The sequence below is a fragment of the Manacus candei genome, unplaced genomic scaffold, assembly GCF_025592945.1.
Source record: "Manacus candei isolate 608988 ecotype Guabito, Panama unplaced genomic scaffold, ASM2559294v1 h1tg000018l, whole genome shotgun sequence".
Classification (NCBI taxonomy): domain Eukaryota; kingdom Metazoa; phylum Chordata; class Aves; order Passeriformes; family Pipridae; genus Manacus; species Manacus candei.
The window spans coordinates 4106944-4128004 of record NW_026138066.1 but is presented as its reverse complement, the minus strand read 5'-3'; the positions used below and the strand labels follow the sequence as shown (position 1 = coordinate 4128004).

The 21061-nt window shown below is 41.4% G+C and overlaps 4 protein-coding genes and 1 long non-coding RNA gene across 5 annotated transcripts; 2 read left to right on the top strand and 3 right to left on the bottom strand.

Moving 5' to 3' along the window:
• Positions 1–121: 121 nt before the first annotated feature.
• On the bottom strand, positions 122–9016 carry LOC127469706 (uncharacterized). The gene is made up of 4 exons (XR_007904038.1): positions 8821–9016; positions 7489–7620; positions 1338–1378; positions 122–209 (listed from the first exon to the last, which is right to left on the bottom strand). It is a non-coding gene; the product is annotated as an uncharacterized LOC127469706 (long non-coding RNA).
• A 10-nt stretch (positions 9017–9026) lies between these two features.
• On the top strand, positions 9027–9664 carry LOC127469697 (histone H4). Its single transcript, XM_051784345.1, has one exon. It carries the CDS (start codon positions 9048–9050, stop codon positions 9357–9359), a length of 312 nt encoding a protein of 103 aa, XP_051640305.1. The 5' UTR covers positions 9027–9047; the 3' UTR covers positions 9360–9664.
• Positions 9665–10843: 1179 nt separating this feature from the next.
• Positions 10844–11359, top strand: LOC127469671 (histone H3). The gene has a single exon (XM_051784317.1). The coding sequence runs from the start codon at positions 10873–10875 to the stop codon at positions 11281–11283; it is 411 nt and encodes a 136-aa protein (XP_051640277.1). The 5' UTR covers positions 10844–10872; the 3' UTR covers positions 11284–11359.
• A 3929-nt stretch (positions 11360–15288) lies between these two features.
• Positions 15289–15809, bottom strand: LOC127469676 (histone H3). The gene has a single exon (XM_051784323.1). The coding sequence runs from the start codon at positions 15763–15765 to the stop codon at positions 15355–15357; it is 411 nt and encodes a 136-aa protein (XP_051640283.1). The 5' UTR covers positions 15766–15809; the 3' UTR covers positions 15289–15354.
• Positions 15810–16663: 854 nt separating this feature from the next.
• On the bottom strand, positions 16664–17044 carry LOC127469698 (histone H4). Its single transcript, XM_051784347.1, has one exon. It carries the CDS (start codon positions 17024–17026, stop codon positions 16715–16717), a length of 312 nt encoding a protein of 103 aa, XP_051640307.1. The 5' UTR covers positions 17027–17044; the 3' UTR covers positions 16664–16714.
• Positions 17045–21061: the final 4017 nt, after the last annotated feature.

The following is a 21061-nucleotide window of genomic DNA, read 5'->3' as shown; positions in this document are numbered from 1 at the left end:
CTGGTTTTGTGTTCTCTTGTCTCTGTTTAAAGATACAGTGCACATGCTCTATGAGGAAGGGGCTTATGTGAGTAAGGGGCACTCATAGTCTAGGGGTGGGTACTTACCATGTTAATGAGCTCAAAGTTCAAGCAAAGTTGTTCTTTGGGTTTGTAGTTTCATTTGTAGTGTTCTCCAGCTCTTGCTTCTCAGGGCATGGCTCTTGGTTCCTGCAGGTTTAGTTATTCCCTCATTTTTCATAAGTGCTTTTATTAGTGCTGTACTAAACTTAGGTGTATTTGCTACCTTCTCATGGTACTTTATTCAACAACTCAGCCATACTCTCCTTCCCTTGCTTTTACTGCACTCAAGTGATAGATACCCTTCTCTCCTCTTAGCTCTGTCTGTGTGCAGGGGTGGGAAGCAGTCAGGGAGCAGTGAGGGGGGAGAGGCTGTTTCCTTGCTTTAGTCACAGTGCTGGTACTACTGCTTCCCCAAGGAAGAATGGGGAATTTCAGAAAATTACCTACTTAGCTCTCAGCACAGATGGTTGATCTCATGTCCATAGCTGTTAACCTCATATATCTCAAGGGATCACCTGGAAACAGGGTCCCTGCAGTTTGGAAGAGAAATGGTGGGATTTGATTTTACTGGTATTCGTGTTTTCTCAGACTGACAGCATCCTAAATCTGTACTAAAAGGGGAAGAAATAGAAAACAGAGCATCTATTTTGAAGTCTTGTTCCTGAAACACTGTTCTTACTCTTCATTGCCTCTTAGGGTGAATCCAACATTTTGATCCTTGCTTAAGTTTGTGATCTCTTCCTTTACATAACATACACACTGGCATACACACCCCACTTTTCCTGAAATTATCTTGCCATATCCCTTCACCCTGACAGCCTGAATTCCTGAGTTCACTTGCCTGGGCCCCGGTTTGGGGTGGAGATGTGCTTACCAGACTTTCATAGTTAGCATTAGTGGAGGATGTCAGGAATTGCACATGCTAATTCTCAAAGGGCTTCACCCGGCTGGGTGCACTGACCCAAAGAGAGTGGGTCAACTGCAATTTTCCAACCTGCTACCACTATTTCTGGGAGGGAAACTAGAGGGGAGGTGTTTTGACTGGGCACGGTCAAACTGCACGTATATTGTTGTAGTAAACGTGGTATGCTTAATTTATTCTTAAAGATGAGCTTGAAAAGGTGAAACCCATTTATAGTCACATGGGCAAAACCATATCACACACATCCCTTCTAATTGAATTGAACTCAGCGGGACAGCCCTGGAATAAATACTTCGGCCTCTGGATAAGTCTCGGTAATGACAGAAGTTCAGTCTTAGCCAGTTGCAACTTACCCTCGCTGCTCACTTTGGGGAGGCATCGAGCTGGTCCTTTTCTGACAGGTAAGAGGGAAAACTCAAACTGTTATAACTGTATTTATACAGTTATTTTGTATTTATACAATTATATTGGAGCAGTTACACACTTCAGATATTGCAGTAGAAGGGATTTAGAAAATTAGCGCATTACTGAACACAAGTGGTGGTAGAGAGCACTGGCCTATGTACAATAATACCTTTACAGGCAAAGAGTATATAGCTGTGGCTTCAGCTGAATAGACTTTATCACTCTTATCTGGAGATAGCTGCTAAATTATGGAAGACATTGTTCCACACTACAGAAAGGAAGTGTGTATGTGTGCAGGAACACTGAACATATTGGCTGTTTAGGCTCCAGTGTCCAGTACAAAACAAAATTAACATCTGACCAAAAAATCCTGTTAAACTTGTAAAGCTGGTTTGGGCAGTATAGCATAAATACCTATTGGATTTTTTTCTTCCTACTAAAAAAAGGGAGTGTAGTGACTAAGCGCAAGAGTGGCCTGAGAAAAATCATACTGCAGGGATAAGTGTAATGTCATTTTTATGCCAATTGCACCGCTGGCATATAAGTCTGTAACCCTGATTCATCATTGCTCATTCTTAACCCCTCAGCATTGTGAATGCCATCTCATCTTATCTGTGGGATAGGTGTGCAAAACTCCAGACTGATTCTCCCTTTAGAAATAGCCTATGTTAAATTGCCAAGTAACTGCCATGATGACCAATTAATGTGTGTCCCTCAGGACCACACATAACCTTCAGCAGGTTTCTCTCCAGCTCTCAAGCAGATTCCTGTTCTGATCATAAGAAAAGTTGATATCCTTAGAAAAAATTTTGCTGTCATGCCTCAAATTTCTAATTAACTTGCTGAACTGGGGTTTAAATATGTGATTTATGATTGCAGTGAAGAGGGAACACATCTCACTGTTCTATGACATCTTTTTTGGACATCTGGGCATTAATTTGTTTTGTCAAACGTGTTAAGATGCCCTATGATACTGGAGAAAGAAGGAAAAGAGATGAACTCTGTTAGTATCTTCTAAGATGTGCTATATGGTAAGATGGACAGCTTGAAAAGGACTTGAGATGTGTTCATAACGAAAAATCAAACCTCAAAACAACTAAGGTGCCCTAATGTTTGATTTTGTTATCTTATAATACTGATGAACTGGTCACACTCCTTATTACAAGGAACATCTTCCTTGCTCATCATGCCTTTATCTCCATACCTCTCCTAGGTGGATGTCTTTTCTATGAACCAATGAGCAGAAACTTCTCCAGACATTTCCTACCACATTCAGTAGTTGCATTAATATCCCAAAATAAGATGCCATCAAGACTTCTGTATTATTTGACAGAACATCTCTATTTATTGAACTACTTATGTCCACTATGTCATGTGCCCAGACTGTTCCACATTTGCAAAGTACTCAGACTAACAGATATTCCGAGATGAATAGCAGATTTGTTAAATTTCTGCAATGCCCTCACTGGATGAACATTTACTTATACTAGAGACTCTAAAGAATACCACTGTTTGGAAAGCAGGTGATAGGGAAAACAGAGCTTTAGGATCTCAGGCAGAAAACATATTTTGTTTTGTGAATAGTTCTCACCTGGGAATGGGATGGCAACCAGGCTGATTAGGAATTCTGTGCAAAAATTTGACACAGAGAACTGAGCTGCTGATGGTGAAAAAGGAGGTGGTTTCATAGGAGGAAAAAAACCAGGCCAGTATGACAGTGGGCAGTCATACTTTGACAGAAAACAAAAGGATCTGCTTTGTCATTTTAAATGCTAAGATGCCCCAAAATGAGGAGGAAGGTCAAAAAAGAAGAGTTCAGCATTGCAAATTATTACAATTACATTTCTCTTCCATAGGGTCAGCTATTTATTTCACAGATGTACTTACTGAGTAAATGTGCATATCAAAAGTTTATGGTGTTCTATGACTGGAAGTAGAAATGGAGAAAGAAAATAATGTCAAATGAATCAGTGAGTTAGAAAAAGGTCTAAAAATAGCAGAACAGACTGTTAGCAACCTGCCAAGAATTCTGTTTAAGTTAGTCATTCACAGAATAATGTGAATAATGCGAATGTTAGTCATTCACTTGGTACCGGTGAGCAGGTCTATGATGGGGTTACAGAATTTTTCATCAGCATTAGTCACCACAAAGCCCAATTGCCTGTCAGATTGCCACAAAACCAGGTAATTTTCATATATGTATTTCTTTACATCCTTGCTCTCTGTTAGTGAGTTGTGTTACTCCTGTGCTTCTTGTGTATCTGTATCTTTTATGGTCATCGTTGTCATGTGAGAGTAAGAGTTTATTCAGCATGGCCTTAGCATGTCTTTGAAAAATTATTAAAAAGTCTCTCTTAGAGGCTCACTTCTTAAAGACACCAACGCTGAAGTTTTATTTCAAGTGAAAGTACTCCAATAGTTTCCAAAAAACCTTCTGCATTTGATTGAGAAAATTGGAAGCTGATCTTGCATAAAAGGTTGAGCAACGTTAGTTTGTGCACAAAGATGTTTCAAATTTGTGCTGGAAACAGTGTTGATAACAAAGGCTTGTTTTCAATATTGCTGAGCAATGTTTACTCAGCATCAAAGCCTTTTCTTCTTTTCGCACCACCCCACCAGTGAGGGGGTTGGGGGTGCACAAGAGGTTGGGAGGGGACACAGCCAGGACAGCTGACCCCAACTGACCAGAGGGATATTCCAGACCATATGGTGTCATGCTGTGCTGGTTTAAAAGTTAACCAGCAGGGGGAATGAACCCAACTCAAAGGAGAGATTATAAGTCAGAATAACAATTTATTAAAATAATACAGTAAGTACAATAATACAAACAAACAATTGGTCTCAACCCACAAAAACCCAAATGTATAACCCAGTACCCTGGGGCCTGAACAAAGTGGTGTTCCTTGGGCCCTGTTTGAGTCCAAAGTAAAGGGAGAGGGGAAGAACCTGCTGGTGGGAGAGCTGCTGCAGTCTGGCCAGAACTGGTGATCGCAGTCCAGTGGTGGTCTAAGTCTGGTTGAGAGCGATGAGATGCAGCCGTCCTCTGGATCCCACGAATGGGTTGAAAAATGTTCCAAAACTCCAAGATTATATATCCTCCAGTTCAGGCAGGAATGCTTGGTACTCCCCTCAGGGCGGGGAGTTCACAAAGGGTGTGAGGACAGAAACATCCTTCTATCTCACAGGCCTCTTAACACCTAGTTTATAGCCTGAGGAGTCAGGCTCTATGGGCAGAGGGTGCGAATAGTCTATTGACAACAATAGTCTAGTTTCTGGGAAATGACATGGAAGGCTATAGAATACAGTTTTGGGTTACACCCACCATGATGAACTGATCTCAGCTGTCCTAACTAGGACACATGCTCAGGCAGCTAAAGTGGGGAGAAATAAAAGGAAAGGGGGTGTTCAGGGGGATGGCCATTATCTTCCCAAGTCACCATTACGTGTCATGGAGTCCTGCTGTCCTGGAGAACACCTACCTGCCAATGGGAAGTGAGGAATTAATTCCTTGTTTTGCTTTGCTTGTGTGCATGGCTTTTGCTTTACCTATTAAACTGTCCTTATCTCCAATCACAAGTTTTTACATTTTTCTCATCTCTCTGGAGGTGAGTGAGTGAGCAGCTGCATGGTGCTTAATTGATGGCTGGGGTTAACCCATGACAGATGAATAAAGCAGAGGAAAAGTCCTTCATAGTATCCTGGGCTGAATAAATTGTGAAATGTATGTTGTGTACTTTTCAAGACTAAGTTTACAGGTTCTCAAAAAGAAGGAGCAGAGTGGAGAGACAGCTATAGTGTATGGACAGAAGCTTGGGACAACCACTGTGGAGTCTGGAAGAGTACAATATGAATGGCATTAATACCAGACTTGTTCTCTGCTGGTTGCATGTTGGTATAGATTTGGGCCAGCTTCAGTTCAGGTACAGAACCACTTTTCAACCAGACAGCTCTGACTTGGCAAGGTTACACAACATAGTTTTTCTTCCACAAATTTCTTTTTTACTGCCTAGATCACAGTGCACCCAATCTACTGCTGGGCACTGGGGGTTACCAACCACTTTTTTTTCTGTGGGAATTTGAAATCCCTCTTCGCCAGAACAGGTTGTCAAAGCACAATAAATTCATCAGTGTGACTCCTCCTAAGATTCCCATTCACTCTCCCTACTCTATTTTGAACAATTCTTCCTAGATTTGGATGTGTTTTATTCTGATTTTCACTTTGCAGATTGGTTTTTGTGATCTCTTGTATTTCTATTCCTATGTGAGTTTTGTTCATCATTCCTACAGGCCTTCTGCTGGGACATCAGTGAAACCTCAGTGAGTGGAGAGTTTCCCCATAAATGAGTTCAGGATTGGGCTGCCAGGAGTTGGGGAAAATTTGAAGTGTAGAAAAATAATAATAGGATTATTGTGTACATCAGTCACTGAAAACTTGATCTAGTAAAAGAAGTCCTTACCCACAGCACAAGGGTGTGGGATGTTGACCAAGGACCAAGGCAAGGGCTGTATCTTACTGTCTGTGGCCTACACTGTGTACTTTCTGTGTCCTCTTTGTGCATGGAGGTATGTATCACTGCCGTCAAGTGAGAATGATTTGATTGAAGGAAGAGTTCTTGTGGAGATAAGATGGTCCTGCTTTAGCTCTGAGAAACAACACAGAATAGAACAAAGTCATATTATCTGAACTTTGAGGGACACATGGCCAAAAAACTAATTTTTGCCTAAAAAGGAGTCATTTAACTATTAAAACTCATACTACTACATATGCTAATAAGCTTAATGAAGTATGTGTTACCACATATATGATTATATTACTTAACTCTCCACCTAGATCACGCCATACGTAAGAGGAGAGTGGGATAAGAATGTGCTGTATATAAGAAAGGTAGAAATTTCACCTAATTAGGAGGAAGACCCTAAAAAAAAACCTTGGAGACCATCAACGGGTTACTCTCCTCTCTCTCCTCCCAAGTGGGGAGGCCTTCTTGCTAAGCTTCTGCACACAATTGTTATTATTATTATTACTATTATTGTTATTATTATTATTATCCAGGTTAACCCAATATTATTGTTCTTGTTGGAGCTCTATCACAGCTTGTGCATTTAGCAATGGCTATTTCAAATCGGTATTTCTGTTGCTTCAACAAACTGCACTATTTTTGAATCTGTGATTACACAAGTTCTTATTGAATGCAACTAGATCTGTAGTGCTGGATCATAAACTGCACTATTTGTGAATCTGTGCTCATGAAAGTTCTTATTGAACACTACTAGGCTTACAGTGCTGAATTTGCAGTAATCAGAAATTAAGCCCAGCTAGAATGCAAGGGTGTTAATTTTCTGCCAATTTTTTAACGCAACACAGAGGTTAATCTATATGATCTTGAGTGTCCCTTACAGTGCAAATAATTCTATGGATCTCAAGTTCCAGTTTAATTCATTCTCACAGACCAGAAGATATTTGATGTATACTTTAGAATCAGCTGGAAGGGAAGAAGAGAGGGAACTCAGCTCCAAACTTGCTTCACTTTATTAGTTGTATTTCTGTCATGAGTTTAAAGAAATTCTATGGAGAAGCATGTATCTATTATTTTTTAAAAAAATCCTTTTCCAGATTGTTCTGACATTTTGCAAAGGATGTAGACAGCAAGAGACACAGAATATTATATGTAGTCACAGACTCTTGGGCAGAAGAAGCTCATTATGGGGGAGGGTTATACTATGAGGCTCTAACTTAATTTCATTCCCTTTAAAAAAAAAAGGCAGAAACAAAAATTCAGCTTTGCAGAGCTGGACAGCTTATGAAAAATGCATAGGTATGTGATTTGGCAAAGCCCAGAATTTTCTGATAACCTCATGGCAGACATCTGCAAGTGGTAATAACTCCCAGGAGAGGCCCTTGATACAGAGTCCCTGAAGTCTGACTGAGCAGACTGAACAACTGGATTTTCATGGCGGAGCGGGTTCAAGCAGCTCTGCAGCAGCCAGTGCTAAACTACTCTGTAACATCACGTGGATTTGTTTGTGTACACAGAGAGTGAAAAAGCCAGCTGGAAATGTTACACCAAGTGTATCCTTACCAGTGCAGGGCATACCTACCTTACTGTCAAAATCTCCTGGGAATGACAGAGGAAGTGACTATGGAGTGCCCAGTTTCTCCTGGTAGCCTGGTCTTCCGCAGCAGCCCAGTCATGGTCCCTGAAATTCCCCCTGTGAAAGGAGCAAACTGGCCTTACGAGAGAGAACACCATGAACTTGGCTTTGGCATCCCCACTGTACTCTGGAAATAAAGTACCTCCATTGCCCAATCTAGAATGCTATCACGTTCCTTGTGGAACAGGGCCTTTGTTACTGGTTTGAAACTTTAGGATGTCTCCTTTGGAGTCTAGGTATTTGTCTTGCCCCATTTGGGTTTCTTTTGGGCCTGTGCTGAAGAAACTACGCATGAATGACATGGCAGACTACATTATTTTCATTTGTCAGTGAGGAGCCACTGGAACACTAATTTCTCTGCTAACAGATGCAACATCTGTACCTGTGATCTGTATGAAGATAGAGGTTGATTATTGTTTAATCTTATGTTCTATCTTTATGAAAGTGTACATTACAGAAAGCTGCCAAGTTTGTAGGAAAAAAACCCACACAAAAAAACCCAAAAAATGTCCATGAGAGGGCAGCAAATGCTCAATATTGGAAACTTTTTTTACCCTTTTGATAAATACTTGTTTTCAACAGAAAAGTCTCAGAATATTTTCCTCTGCTAAAGAAAGCAAATCCAGAGCTGAATACCTACCCCACAAGTACAAGGCCACCCTTATTTTATGTATTTAATTTTTCAATGTCTCTAAAAATAGCCACATTCTTGTCTTTGCCACTACAGCAGTGGAAAATCCTGTTTAAAAAATCGTTTTATCTTTTAAAAATGAAACTGAAACATGTAAACTCTTGATAAGTGTACCCTTACTGCTAAACTCACCTTCAGACAACTTTCAGAGAGAACAGGAAATGAAGATGAGAAAAAAAATCGAGGAGGGGTAGAATTTCTCTGAAACATGATTGGGCAGACTTTGCTGCAAGATTATCCGTTAAAAAATGTGTGCAGTAACTATATAAACAGTAAAACCGCACATGAGAATCTATGTAAACTGGTGTAATTGAAATACATAGGACATACAAATCTTTGAAAATAATTATAGTGAAAAGATCAAAACGTAATTTAAGAGAATCAATAACTGTAATAATTTTCTATGAGTGAGCTTTTTCTTCTAAACGATCACAACACATCAATTATTTTTAAAAACATATATAAACTATTATACACAGACACAATGAGTTTACTGTTAAAAAAAAAAAAAGACAAAAAATCGAAACCAAAACCAAACAAACAACAAAATAAATTAAAACAAATAAACAAACAAAAATCGAACGCACCGAAAAGTGGCAGAAACACCGAACCGCTTGCGCTGCGGGGAAGGGAAATTCGCAAAAATTCCGCACACTTTTGCTCGCCGGTCGTGCGATACAGAGGAGGTGGCGGGAGCGTGACTTATGCTCCGCCCCCGCGCTCTGCAGTCCTCAACCAGGTCGGACCCTCGGCAATATATAGGCACTGGGGCCCATCCTCGCTGCATAGCGGCTGCAGCTGAGCTGGAGGCGCCATGTCTGGCAGAGGCAAAGGTGGGAAGGGGCTCGGCAAGGGCGGCGCCAAGCGCCACCGCAAGGTGCTGCGCGACAACATCCAGGGCATCACCAAGCCGGCCATCCGCCGTCTGGCTCGGCGCGGCGGCGTCAAGCGCATCTCGGGGCTCATCTACGAGGAGACGCGCGGCGTGCTCAAGGTCTTCCTGGAGAACGTGATTCGCGACGCCGTCACCTACACCGAGCACGCCAAGAGGAAGACGGTCACGGCCATGGACGTGGTCTACGCCCTCAAGCGCCAGGGACGCACCCTCTACGGCTTCGGCGGCTAAACCAAACCTTTTGTTCCTGGATCACCTCGAGAAACCGAACCCAAAGGCTCTTCTAAGAGCCACCCACTTTTTCCATTAAAAGAGCTGTGTTAACTTTTTTAAGTGTGTAGTATCCAATTTACTAAGATTATTAGCACTAGTGATGGAATACCATTGCTATGCATTGTGGTTAACCCTGTGCTGTGTAATGTGTAACTGCTGCTAACGGGGAAATGCTCATTCCTGTGTAAGATGCGCTTTTCCTTGTGTATTCCAAATTCTCTTAGAAACGTACCCCAATAAAAATCACTTCGAGCGCTATTTAGTTAAAACTGAAATCCTACTTTTTTTTTAGTGTTCGCCAACTTAAACAACTATCTTAAGTACAATTTAGTGGTTTGTACTTCAAAATTTTTGTTTAGGTAGATACTTGTAAACCAATTAGCTAGGGAAAAATAAGAAACTTACTCTGAGATAAACGTTTTCTTATATTTCTAATTTTTATAAACTTCCTTTCCATGTCAAATGGTTTATTTCTAGAAGAAATCTCAGTAAATCTAATATTATTTCATAGAGATCATATTTTTAATTGGTTTGGAGGGAAGGGAAGGGCTGGGAGGGGACAGGACAATAAAACCAAATCATGACCCTAGAAACACATTAAAAAAAAATTTCAATAGAAGACGTGTGCGAGCACTTTGCATAGGAAGAACACTCCAGTCTGGGACTCACTTCTAAAGTATTTTTGTTGTACTTCCTTCAACACTGAAGGGAAAAGAGCAGGATTTCAACTTTACCTAAAACCTTTGGAGATCATTTGCCACCTGCAAACAATGATAATAAATACTCGTGGTCACAACCTGATTTTGTCACAAACTTAATGAGGAGAGACAAATTAAATAATAGCGTGATACCATATTCCTTAAGCTTTTAATTTCACTGGAAATAAAAAAAAATTACTTGCCTGAGTAGTCTCAAAGTCACGATTTTACCTGGCGATATGTAAGGCCTCTCATTCAGAATTTCCTAGTGAAAATAAAACTAGAGAAAAAATAGAAAAACTAGGAAAAAATAGGAGGAAAACATTAAAATATGATCTCCATTGTTACAGCTTGTTACATACTTGGTACAACTTGTTATAGGTACGAACTTGCATTATTAGATTCTTTGAGCGCCTGATTTAAAGGTAACAGCCGGTTTTTCCTTTGAGACTTTCGAGATAACGTGCCCTTTAACATAAGAAATAGCTCTCTACGGCACTGAAGTAAGTTTTTCCTTTTTTTGTTATCACCGCAGGAGACCGGCAGAGCCGAAGCAGAGGGGATACGAGCGCAGTGTCTGAAATACCCGCCCCGCCCCAGGCCACGGACCGGCAGCAGGGTCCGCAGGGCTGCGGCCGGGATTGACACGGCAGCCAATGAGAGCGCGTTCCTGTGGTCCAATCAGAGACGAGGCGGCTCTATAAATAAAGGCGTTGCAGCGACTGTTACAGTTACTTGGTGTTCTTGTTCCGAAGGTTTGGGATCGGGGAGCGATGGCGCGCACGAAGCAGACGGCGCGGAAGTCGACGGGCGGCAAGGCGCCCCGCAAGCAGCTGGCCACCAAGGCGGCCCGCAAGAGCGCGCCGGCCACGGGCGGCGTCAAGAAGCCGCACCGCTACCGGCCCGGCACGGTGGCGCTGCGCGAGATCCGCCGCTACCAGAAGTCCACCGAGCTGCTCATCCGCAAGCTGCCCTTCCAGCGCCTCGTGCGCGAGATCGCGCAGGACTTCAAGACCGACCTGCGCTTCCAGAGCTCGGCCGTCATGGCGCTGCAGGAGGCCAGCGAGGCTTACCTGGTGGGGCTCTTCGAGGACACCAACCTGTGCGCCATCCACGCCAAGCGCGTCACCATCATGCCCAAGGACATCCAGCTCGCCCGACGCATCCGCGGAGAGCGCGCCTGAGTCTCCTGCCGCAGCCCTTTCCCGACAAGGCACGCAGGCAGCCCACACAGACCCAAAGGCTCTTTTAAGAGCCACTACACAGGTCAATAAAAAGAGCTGTAATGCTGTTTTAAAACGATCAGGGTTTTAACATTTTTTTTCAGGCTGAAAGCTCTTATTCTGAGGTCCCAGCTGCTCTTATTTCTGTCCCATCTTATTTTACTGCTTCCTGCATATAAATAATTGTCCTTAATAAACCCCACAAGACTTAATATTTCCCTGTTTGCAATTCACCCGCGGCACTTTGCAAATATTAAAGGGGAGTAACAGGTGCTTCATGAACACTGGATGAGAGAAGGAGACAAATCGAAGGGTTGAAATGAGAGATCGATATATTACTTAAAGAGGGGTTGAGCAGACAACCTGAGGCAGGATGGAGGGGTCTACATCCCTATCACAATGCTGGACTTTACATAGCATTGTGAGAAGGGAGGTAGAAGGATAGTGGGTGGGGGGAGGGAATAGGTTTAAGCCTCTGTCCAGGGAGGGCCCCCTGTGCTCAGGAAATCTGCACCTTAAACTCTGGGGCTGGCTGGGTTAAAGGAAGAGCAGAAACTTCCTGTGGCTCCTTGGAACTGTGTTACTGTCAAACCTGGCTAAAACAGATTGTCTTAAAGGGGGCTTCCACCTTGTTCAAACCACTGTTAATGCCAGAAGCAAGAATATCCACCTCAATAAACCAGTTCTGAGGCTGATCTAAAAATGAGGGACTACCACGCTGATGACACAGGGCACCTGAGGCTTCTTTCTGGCAGCACAGAAAAGCACCTGAAAAGGTCAAGAAACTGATCGAAAACTACTGTAGACAGGAATAGATTATTGTGTTTGTCCAGATTTGTTGCCATATAATAATAAAAACAGTCGGAAAAAGGTTATGTATTTTCTGAGCATTTTTTTGGGAGGACAGTATTTTTAATAAGAGTTTTATAGAAATCTTGGAGCAGAAACTTATGTGCTCTTGTAATAACAGATATAAATGTATTTGTCTTTGAATTTACACTTCTCCAAGTAGTGATCACAATATCTGACATGCTGAGTTGTCAGATTTCTGCAGTCAGTTCTTTAGGATTCTTCATGAGTATCTGGAAAGATAGATGAATATGCATGCAGCTTTCAAATTTCCAAGAACCCACCTTTGCTCAAATTGTTACTTAGACAAGACTGGTCTAACAAGAGTCTGAGAATTAAATTAGGAAGTAAAAATTAGGCCTCGGATTCATGACGCAGATTCATACATAGTTGATGTTTCTCCTCTTATTTTGGGAAACATCTTCCTGTCTTCTACCCATTTGCAAACACATCTGGTACCTGGGGTGCAACAACCCTGAGTGCTGAAGGCTGCTATTAGAAGCCAGAGCGGTCACCTGTTGTCATTAGAGGCTTCTGGGCATTATTTGCCTTCTTAAAGACGCTGCGCCATAGACACAATCTGTCAGAGATGGCACTCAGGTAGATGAGAAAAGAAAGTGTAAAGACTCAGTAACAAACAGATAAGATTAAGGTTTGTTCAGGGGTTCAGTCTTCTTTTTTTTTTCCCTGCTTGTTTTTTTCTTCCTCCCACATAAATCCCCCTGAATGAATTTGTTGGTCTACATGGCCTTATTTTGGAATCAAGCTGCAATGAAAGCAGAGCTGCAGTGTTACCAAGTGCTGAATGGAATGGCTGTGCAGTCTGTATTGAACAGTATGTTACTTTGTTTTATTATATATTTCACCTCTGTTTCAAGATACATTTCACCTCTATTCCTTAGCATGTAAATTAAAACTTTTTCTGAGTTTGAAGTAAATGGAAATAAAAGAAGCCTAACTGATAAGAAAGAAAATATTTGCAGGTTTTGGAATTTAAGTTGTATAGAATTGCATGACAAACATTTCTCCTTGTTTGATTAGGCAGCATGATGTAAGAAGAGAATTTTAACTCACAGCCTGGGGAATGAAGGAAACCTTTCAACCAGCCATAAAAGTTCCATATGCTCTTAAAAGTCAGACAAATGCAGAAACAAAAGCATAATCTCAGACCTTGTTCCTTCTGCTTCAGTTGTCTTAGAGCATATTTAATGCTAACTAGAAAAAATAAATAAAGAAACTCTGTCTTATTTCTAACAAGTATCACTAATAATACATTGCCAGTGTGAAACAACAATTCGTATCAGCATGGAGCCTACTGAAGTCCTAGAGCATAGGCTGACAAGTAGTTAATTTTAAAATTATGATAATATAATTTCTTATAAATTAAACCTATAGGCACAGTCTCTGTGCTATACCAATAGGAGCACTGCTGCTTTCAGAGGCCTAAAATTGTTACCTTGCACTGCAAGTGGTGAGGTAAAAAGGGCTGAATGGAACAGAACAGTTTCAGCTATAAGAGACTCACAATGGTCATCTAGTCCAACTGAGAAGTAGTTCCTACCATTCAAAATACCATATCATATGGTTGGAAATGCAAAAAAAAAAAAAAAAAGCCAGGTGCTGCTGAGGCAGAGAGGTTTGGGAAAGAGACGGAGGTGGAAGGATTTGAGAACTAAAATTTTTGAGGGGAAAAAAAGCATATAAATGTATGTATACAGGTATAGAATATGTACATATATGTACGTGTATATACTTTGATACCTACATCACTATGGTATAAATATTTCTTACATATACCATGTTTATGTCCTGCCGGGTGTTTCAGAAACACACCATATGAAACTTCTTACAGACTCCCCCAGATGCCATACTCAAGTACGTGAAGTTTAATTTCAGACCAATTTGGCTGGTTACATTTACAGAAGTGTATTGGATAGGCCAGAGTCCATTATCAAGGGAAAAGGAAAAGATGTTGGGACAGCAAAGCAGCAAAATCCATAGGAATGTGGATGGTTTATTTGTGAATTAATAGAAAACTTACCTCTCTAAAATAATAAAACAGCAAGAGTCTACAAGCCTCAAACAACTAAAACTGAACTAAAGGCCAAGTGTAATTTCTTTACTACAAAACTTTATTGAATCAACAAAATTCTCCTAAGTGTTGACCTTCTGATTCCCTGATTTTTTTTTCTTCTACTGACTCAGTTTTCTTCTTATTGAACACAAACCCCTTGTCTTCGATTACCAAAATCGTATAAGCCTCTTTGCTGCAGCTCTCCCATTAGTTACAAAGGTGCAAAAGCTTGACAGCCTCTTCCTTTCCCTTGGTTGATTTGGCACCATGCAAAAGCCAGAAAAACTTTTCCAGAGCCAGTGCTCTCAAGGTATTTCAAAATCAGAGCAATGACTTCCCAAAAATAAACACCAGATTCTCTTTGCCTTTTCCAAACTGTCCTTAGTCCTTTTCTCCAGCCTTTTCTCAAAGTCACGACAGAAAAAAGAATTAAGAATAAAAGTGACAATAATTTATCATTTTTTTATTCCTTTCATCAAGTTTATAATCTTAACACTGTTTTATTCATGTGATAGAGGCAGGGCTGACATATCCAGCTAAAGTTTCTTTGGTACATCATAGTCAAAAACAATAAGAGTATAATGGTTAATAAAAAGTTGATTGAAACTTGAAGTTTGTCTTCCAATACTAACTCAGGTTATGCCTTCCATAATGCTTAAAAGTAAAAGGCTGCTCTACTCAATAAAAATTATGGCAAACATAGCACTTTACAGGAAGCAGTATGTAAGGAGTGGGAAGGATGCAGGGAAAAATGGGTGTAACTTGTCTGTAGTAGTGTGTTGCTTTTTCTCATTTGCTTTATCTCTACATCACTCCTTTTGTGCAGCTTACTTTATAGTTAAATGGGCATTTCCAGGCACCTCACTCAAACTGCACTAAACACTGCTCAAAACAATACAGTAGTTTAAGGCGACTACATAGCAAGGTTTACAAAGTTGTTATCGTTAGAATTGCAATAACCAATAAGAACTTCAGAACCCCTAGCTTGTAAGAAAGTATGAGAAAAGCCGTGTTTCAACTCTCTTGTGGAATGTAGTGGCTCTTAAAAGAGCCTTTAGGGTGTGGGGATAATGATCAGGATCATCTAGATGGAACCTGTGGCCGCAGAATCAGGCGCGCTCTCCGCGGATGCGTCGGGCGAGCTGGATGTCCTTGGGCATGATGGTGACGCGCTTGGCGTGGATGGCGCACAGGTTGGTGTCCTCGAAGAGCCCCACCAGGTAAGCCTCGCTGGCCTCCTGCAGCGCCATGACGGCCGAGCTCTGGAAGCGCAGGTCGGTCTTGAAGTCCTGCGCGATCTCGCGCACGAGGCGCTGGAAGGGCAGCTTGCGGATGAGCAGCTCGGTGGACTTCTGGTAGCGGCGGATCTCGCGCAGCGCCACCGTGCCGGGCCGGTAGCGGTGCGGCTTCTTGACGCCGCCCGTGGCCGGCGCGCTCTTGCGGGCCGCCTTGGTGGCCAGCTGCTTGCGGGGCGCCTTGCCGCCCGTCGACTTCCGCGCCGTCTGCTTCGTGCGCGCCATCGCTCAGGAGGAGCAGTCACCGCCAAGACCGCAGCGGCAAAATAAAACCGCTTCGCTCCCGCGGGCGGCTTTTATAGAACGTTCCTCACCCTGATTGGCTGCCGAGAATCCTCCGCTTTTATTGGATAATTTCGAATTCGAAAAGCCCGCCCGAAAAGCGCGCGCGCGCCCTCACCAACCGGCCGCCCGCGCGCGGCCTCCCCCCGCCTCTCCCCCCCCCCGCCGCGTCTGCTTTCAGCGTGGTCTGTTTCTTATAACGATTTTTACAGCCTACCACGAAAATAAAACCTTCGGGGGAAAGTGTTCAAAAGGGAAATAATTGGAAATTATGCTCTGTTAAACGCTTAATTAAAAGAAGAAACTTTCCTAAGCTTTAGCGCACCGAATGCACAAAGAATAATGGACGACTTCCTACACTCCACTTTTAGAGGTCAAACGGGATCATTCCGGTATTTAATTTTTTAAGAGGCTTAAGGAGCGACCAGCCGTGATACGTCCCACAAAGTACCACAATAGACATTAACGTAACTAAAATGCAAACTTATCTACTTCCACCATTTATTTTAAATAAACAGATGACATGCCTCTAAAACAGGTCACCTCGGATCAGGAGTTCAAGTTTAGAGTGCTTTAAAGCTACTCGTTTTGCTTTTACAGAGACGTGAAAAAAAAATTGTCCTAAACCTATAATAAAAGAATGACTATGCCCCCGCCCCTCTATGCAAGACGGGCCCCCAAAATGTTACTCATATTTAGTTAATAAGTGATTAACAAAGACATTTTCTTAAAGCAATAAGCAATAGGAACTAGGAATAATTAACAATTACTTTAAAACCACTCTTTTTTACCAGCTTTGAAGCAACTCAGCTCTTTTTTTGTTTAAGTGGGTGGCTCTTAAAAGAGCCTTTGGGTTCGTTTCTCGCGGTGATCCGGGAACAAAAGGTTCGGCTTAGCCGCCGAAGCCGTAGAGGGTGCGTCCCTGGCGCTTGAGGGCGTAAACCACGTCCATGGCCGTGACCGTCTTCCTCTTGGCATGCTCGGTGTAGGTGACGGCGTCGCGAATCACGTTCTCCAGGAAGACCTTGAGCACGCCGCGCGTCTCCTCGTAGATGAGCCCCGAGATGCGCTTGACGCCGCCGCGCCGAGCCAGGCGGCGGATGGCCGGCTTGGTGATGCCCTGGATGTTGTCGCGCAGCACCTTGCGGTGGCGCTTGGCGCCGCCCTTGCCGAGCCCCTTCCCGCCTTTGCCTCTGCCTGACATGGTGCCCCTCGCTCAGCCGCAGCCGCTGTGCAGCGAGGATGGGCCCCAGCGCCTGTATATTGCCGTGGGTCCGACCTGGTTGAGGACTGCAGAGCGCGGGGGCGGGGTTCCCATCACTTTTTCCTGTGATGGATGACGACACACCGTTTCTGCAACCTGTTAGAGAGCTGCAAAGTCTACAATATAAACAAAAAACCACGTCTTCCCCCCCCAAAAAAATTCAGACGAGATACGTGTTCGTACAATTGAAAAGCTTTTTTCTCTCTCCTTAGATTTGTATAAACCATTTTTATATGTGTATGTATTTTATTTTATTGCGCGAGCTGATGTTGGTTTGAATTACTTTAAATTATCATTATTTTCATGCTGTTGATCTTGATACTTTTAGTTTGTTTGTGTTCAAAGTGTTGTAAACTTTTCTACAGAATTTTTAATGATTTCGGATCTCTTACCAGTTTTAGGAAATTTTCCAGAATATCTAATATATTGGTTACTTTATTTCCGTTTCTACCTCCCATTTCTCAAATCTTCAATTTTTACATAAGTAGCTTTGTGTCTTTAAGCACATATTAACCAGAAGGTGAAATAGAATCCTTTTTTATAATGCTAAACTTATATTATTTTACGACCTCTGCTAGTTTTGCACCTTTCCAGTTACTGCAGTGGGGTAATTTTTTAAGTTTTTACCAAAGGTTCTTTACTACAACTGTAGACCTAAATTTCTGCTCCCTAATTAGTAAAAAAAAAAAAAAAAATCCTGCTGTTGACAGAAGACCATGCATTTGGATCTTTACCTGTTTTTATTTTCCTTTTTTTAAAGAGATCTAAATTTATACTTAAAAAAAAAGGAGATTCTGAATTATTATTTATTAAAGCAAGGAGCAATCCTTGACATAGGATGTTCAAAATGTCACATTGTAAGAACATCCTGAGCTGGAATAACTGCTAGACTAACACCTAAAGAATGTTTCCATTTTCTTCACAGAAAAAAAAAGAGTTTATTATTTATTTTCTTTTGTCATTTTATGTATGAAATGCAAATATAATTTCTGTGTACTTTTTAAAACTGTACCATTTTAGAACATACAATAAGTAGATTCTCTATTGTGAAACCAAACTGGGAAGAAGCAGCTTCCCTCAGTCTGTTTAAAAATTATGGAATTACAATTACATTCTATCATAAAACCAAAAAAGTGTTTTGCTCTCTAAGGCCATAATAAAAGCATAAAAGAGGAGCTCATTATCCTGACATTTCAAATATTTTTTCTAATATTGTCCCTAGGTGGTTGTGTGGTCAATATCAAATCTATGACTTTTTGGGGGTGTTTTTTGGTTTGTTAGTTGGGTGGGTGGGTTTTTTGAGACAAAGACAACAATTATGATTTAGATAAAAATTGTCTTCTCCCTATCTAATCTGTATCACTTCAGAAACAGGGTATATTAAGAAACATGGGGATCTCTGCTTATCCCCTCTTTCAACATGAAGCAACCCCCACTGCACTCTTCTCATCAGTTGCTGTCATTCACCAGGCAGAACCATTCACAGCTTCTACCTACACTGTAGAAACTGCTTCCTGTTGCAGAGGTGCAGAAGAATGCATATATATAATATTAAGTCTCCTTAGATTTTGGATAGTCCTGAGATCTTCCTGGGAGGAGTGAACAGGTGAGCTGAGTATGATTATATGATTATATGATTATATGATTATATGATTATATGATTATATGATTATATGATTATATGATATATATGAGTATGAGTATGAAGTGAGTATGATTTTGAATCTTAAAAAATGTATTATGCTGGCTACAGTTCTTGTTTATACTGAACTGTCAGGTCACAAAACAGTAAACAAATTCAAGCCTCCTCTGCTGTAACTAACCTAAAGAAGAATTCCAGAAGAGGGGTTTGTTTGTTTGCTTGAGGTTTTAGTTCATTGGTTAATTGGGTTTTTTTCTAATTCTAACTGTCTTTTCTTCATTTAGTAGTGCCATACTAGCAGCAGAACACCAAATTTCAATATCCTTCCCTTTCTGCTTTCCAATCCATACTTACTAGTGGCAGTCCTCAATCAATAGTAGTTAAAATTTTGTTCGTTTATCATATCTAATCTAATCAAATCCACGAGGTGGAATCAAGACATAATTCTGCAAAATAGAGGCAAAGGCTAAGTCTCTAGTGTACTAAGAACACTGTCTGTATATTCCCATGAGTTTTTTGCTCTCGTCGTTTGGTTTCCGTTTGTAAGTTTTCAGATCCCTTGCTTGTACTCTGGTTTGGCATCCCCTAGGTAATGAATGTGATGTTTTTTAATATGTGTCTAAACTCTACCTCAAGGTAGGTCACCTATAGAGTATTGTGTCTGTATTCATAAACTCAGGATGGGTAAATAGAATATGTAGTTATTAATTTAATAGTGACTTTTAAAAAAAATCATTAATTATACGTTACTAGAGCCTCAAGGTTTGAGTTTAGATCAATGTCACACATTCTAACTTAAGAATATATATGAATAAAATTCTGGAAACACATTCAAGTTTTCGGACCAGTAGTTTTGAATTTTGTATTGGAGAGTTTTTCATATTCCTTCTTTTCCACTCACTGGCAGCTGGTGCTTCATTCCCTCTTCAAAATATTCTCTGTCATTCTCAAAGGAAGAATAGAATTGCAATCTGTCATTTATGACTGAGACAGGTTGTACAGATCCCTGCTTTGCACTGTTGCATGCTCCTGTGATCTGCCAAGCTGAACACACAGTAGATCTCATCTGGACCACCTGGAGGAAAGAAACAAATTCTTCCCTCGTACTGAAAACGTGGGCGCTTTTGACAGACCAGCACACACTCACAGGAGAAAGGCAAAATGACAATGAGCTGGAGGAATAATTTTCTGTAAAGAAAAATAAGGTACTGTAAAGAAAAACTGCATGTATCTTAACACCAGGGAGACTGAAGGGTTACCATGGTTTTTGACAAGACAGCTGCACCAGTGAATCATCAGGTTCCCTCAGACTGACGTCTTTCTGAGCAAACCAGACTAAAATACGGGGTAGGGAGGGTGGGCCATGTATATGTGGCTCTGTCCAACACAAATTACAAAAACTGGACAAAATGGAAAGGTTTGAAGGGAGTAATGGGCTTGAGATGGTTTCAATCAATATATTTCTTCACAGGGACTGAGGCCAAGCATTGACATCGAGTGTATAGAGACTATAATGAGAATCACATTTCTACTGTGATTCAACTGTATATTGCAAATGCTTTGTTACGCTTGTGATGCAATTTCAGTACATTGCTGTATCCCTCTGCTAATTCAAAATCCAATGTAATGTCAATAAGACAATTTGGGATTAAACATTAAACTCTCCTCATGTGTAATATCTGAAAGAACTTGGATTGAGAGTATTCAGCCTCTACAGCACGGAGATCTGATCAGCTGGGACCTGTCTCTACATCTGCGTAGGACTGTAAACTGCACAAGATCTGACTTCTTTGGCAGACTTTAGGCTTTTAAATGTACACCTGAGGTCCTTGTTCTCTGTATCCTCGTGCCCATATACTCCACCTTCAGTTCAGCACATAAACCAAGCTACAAGCTACAAGTGTTGTTCACCGAAATAGATCAGCCCACATAAGTTTGGTAAAAAATTTTTTATGCACAGAAATCTTTCATTTTGAGACTGAGGTCTGAGTCAATATTTGCATGTGTAGATTTGCCATTTGGAAGGAGTCTTCTGGCAGTAGCATAGTTGCAAAACCGTTTTGTGCTGCTTAAGCAAAACTAGCAAACAGCGTCACAAATTTGCTTTAATGATTGGTACTTTTATAACTAATTTAATGTTTCCTCTTTCCCCTCTAATTGAGAAAGTGAGAGGTGGAGAGCCTCATTCTCACCTTTTTATTTAAGCACTCCTGTCAGTCAGAGACACAAGAGGTTGGGCTGCAGCCCTGGTTTGGACTGTTTTCAACCTCCTTCTTGCTGCCAAATTCAGAAACTACATAGAGACTGATAAATCGAGAAAAGACCTCTGTCGT

Excerpts from the sequence above, each read along its gene's own strand:
- LOC127469676 (XM_051784323.1), bottom strand. The coding sequence starts at position 15,765 with ATGGCGCGCACGAAGCAGACGGCGCGGAAGTCGACGGGCGGCAAGGCG.
- LOC127469697 (XM_051784345.1), top strand. The coding sequence starts at position 9,048 with ATGTCTGGCAGAGGCAAAGGTGGGAAGGGGCTCGGCAAGGGCGGCGCC.
- LOC127469698 (XM_051784347.1), bottom strand. The coding sequence starts at position 17,026 with ATGTCAGGCAGAGGCAAAGGCGGGAAGGGGCTCGGCAAGGGCGGCGCC.
- LOC127469671 (XM_051784317.1), top strand. The coding sequence starts at position 10,873 with ATGGCGCGCACGAAGCAGACGGCGCGGAAGTCGACGGGCGGCAAGGCG.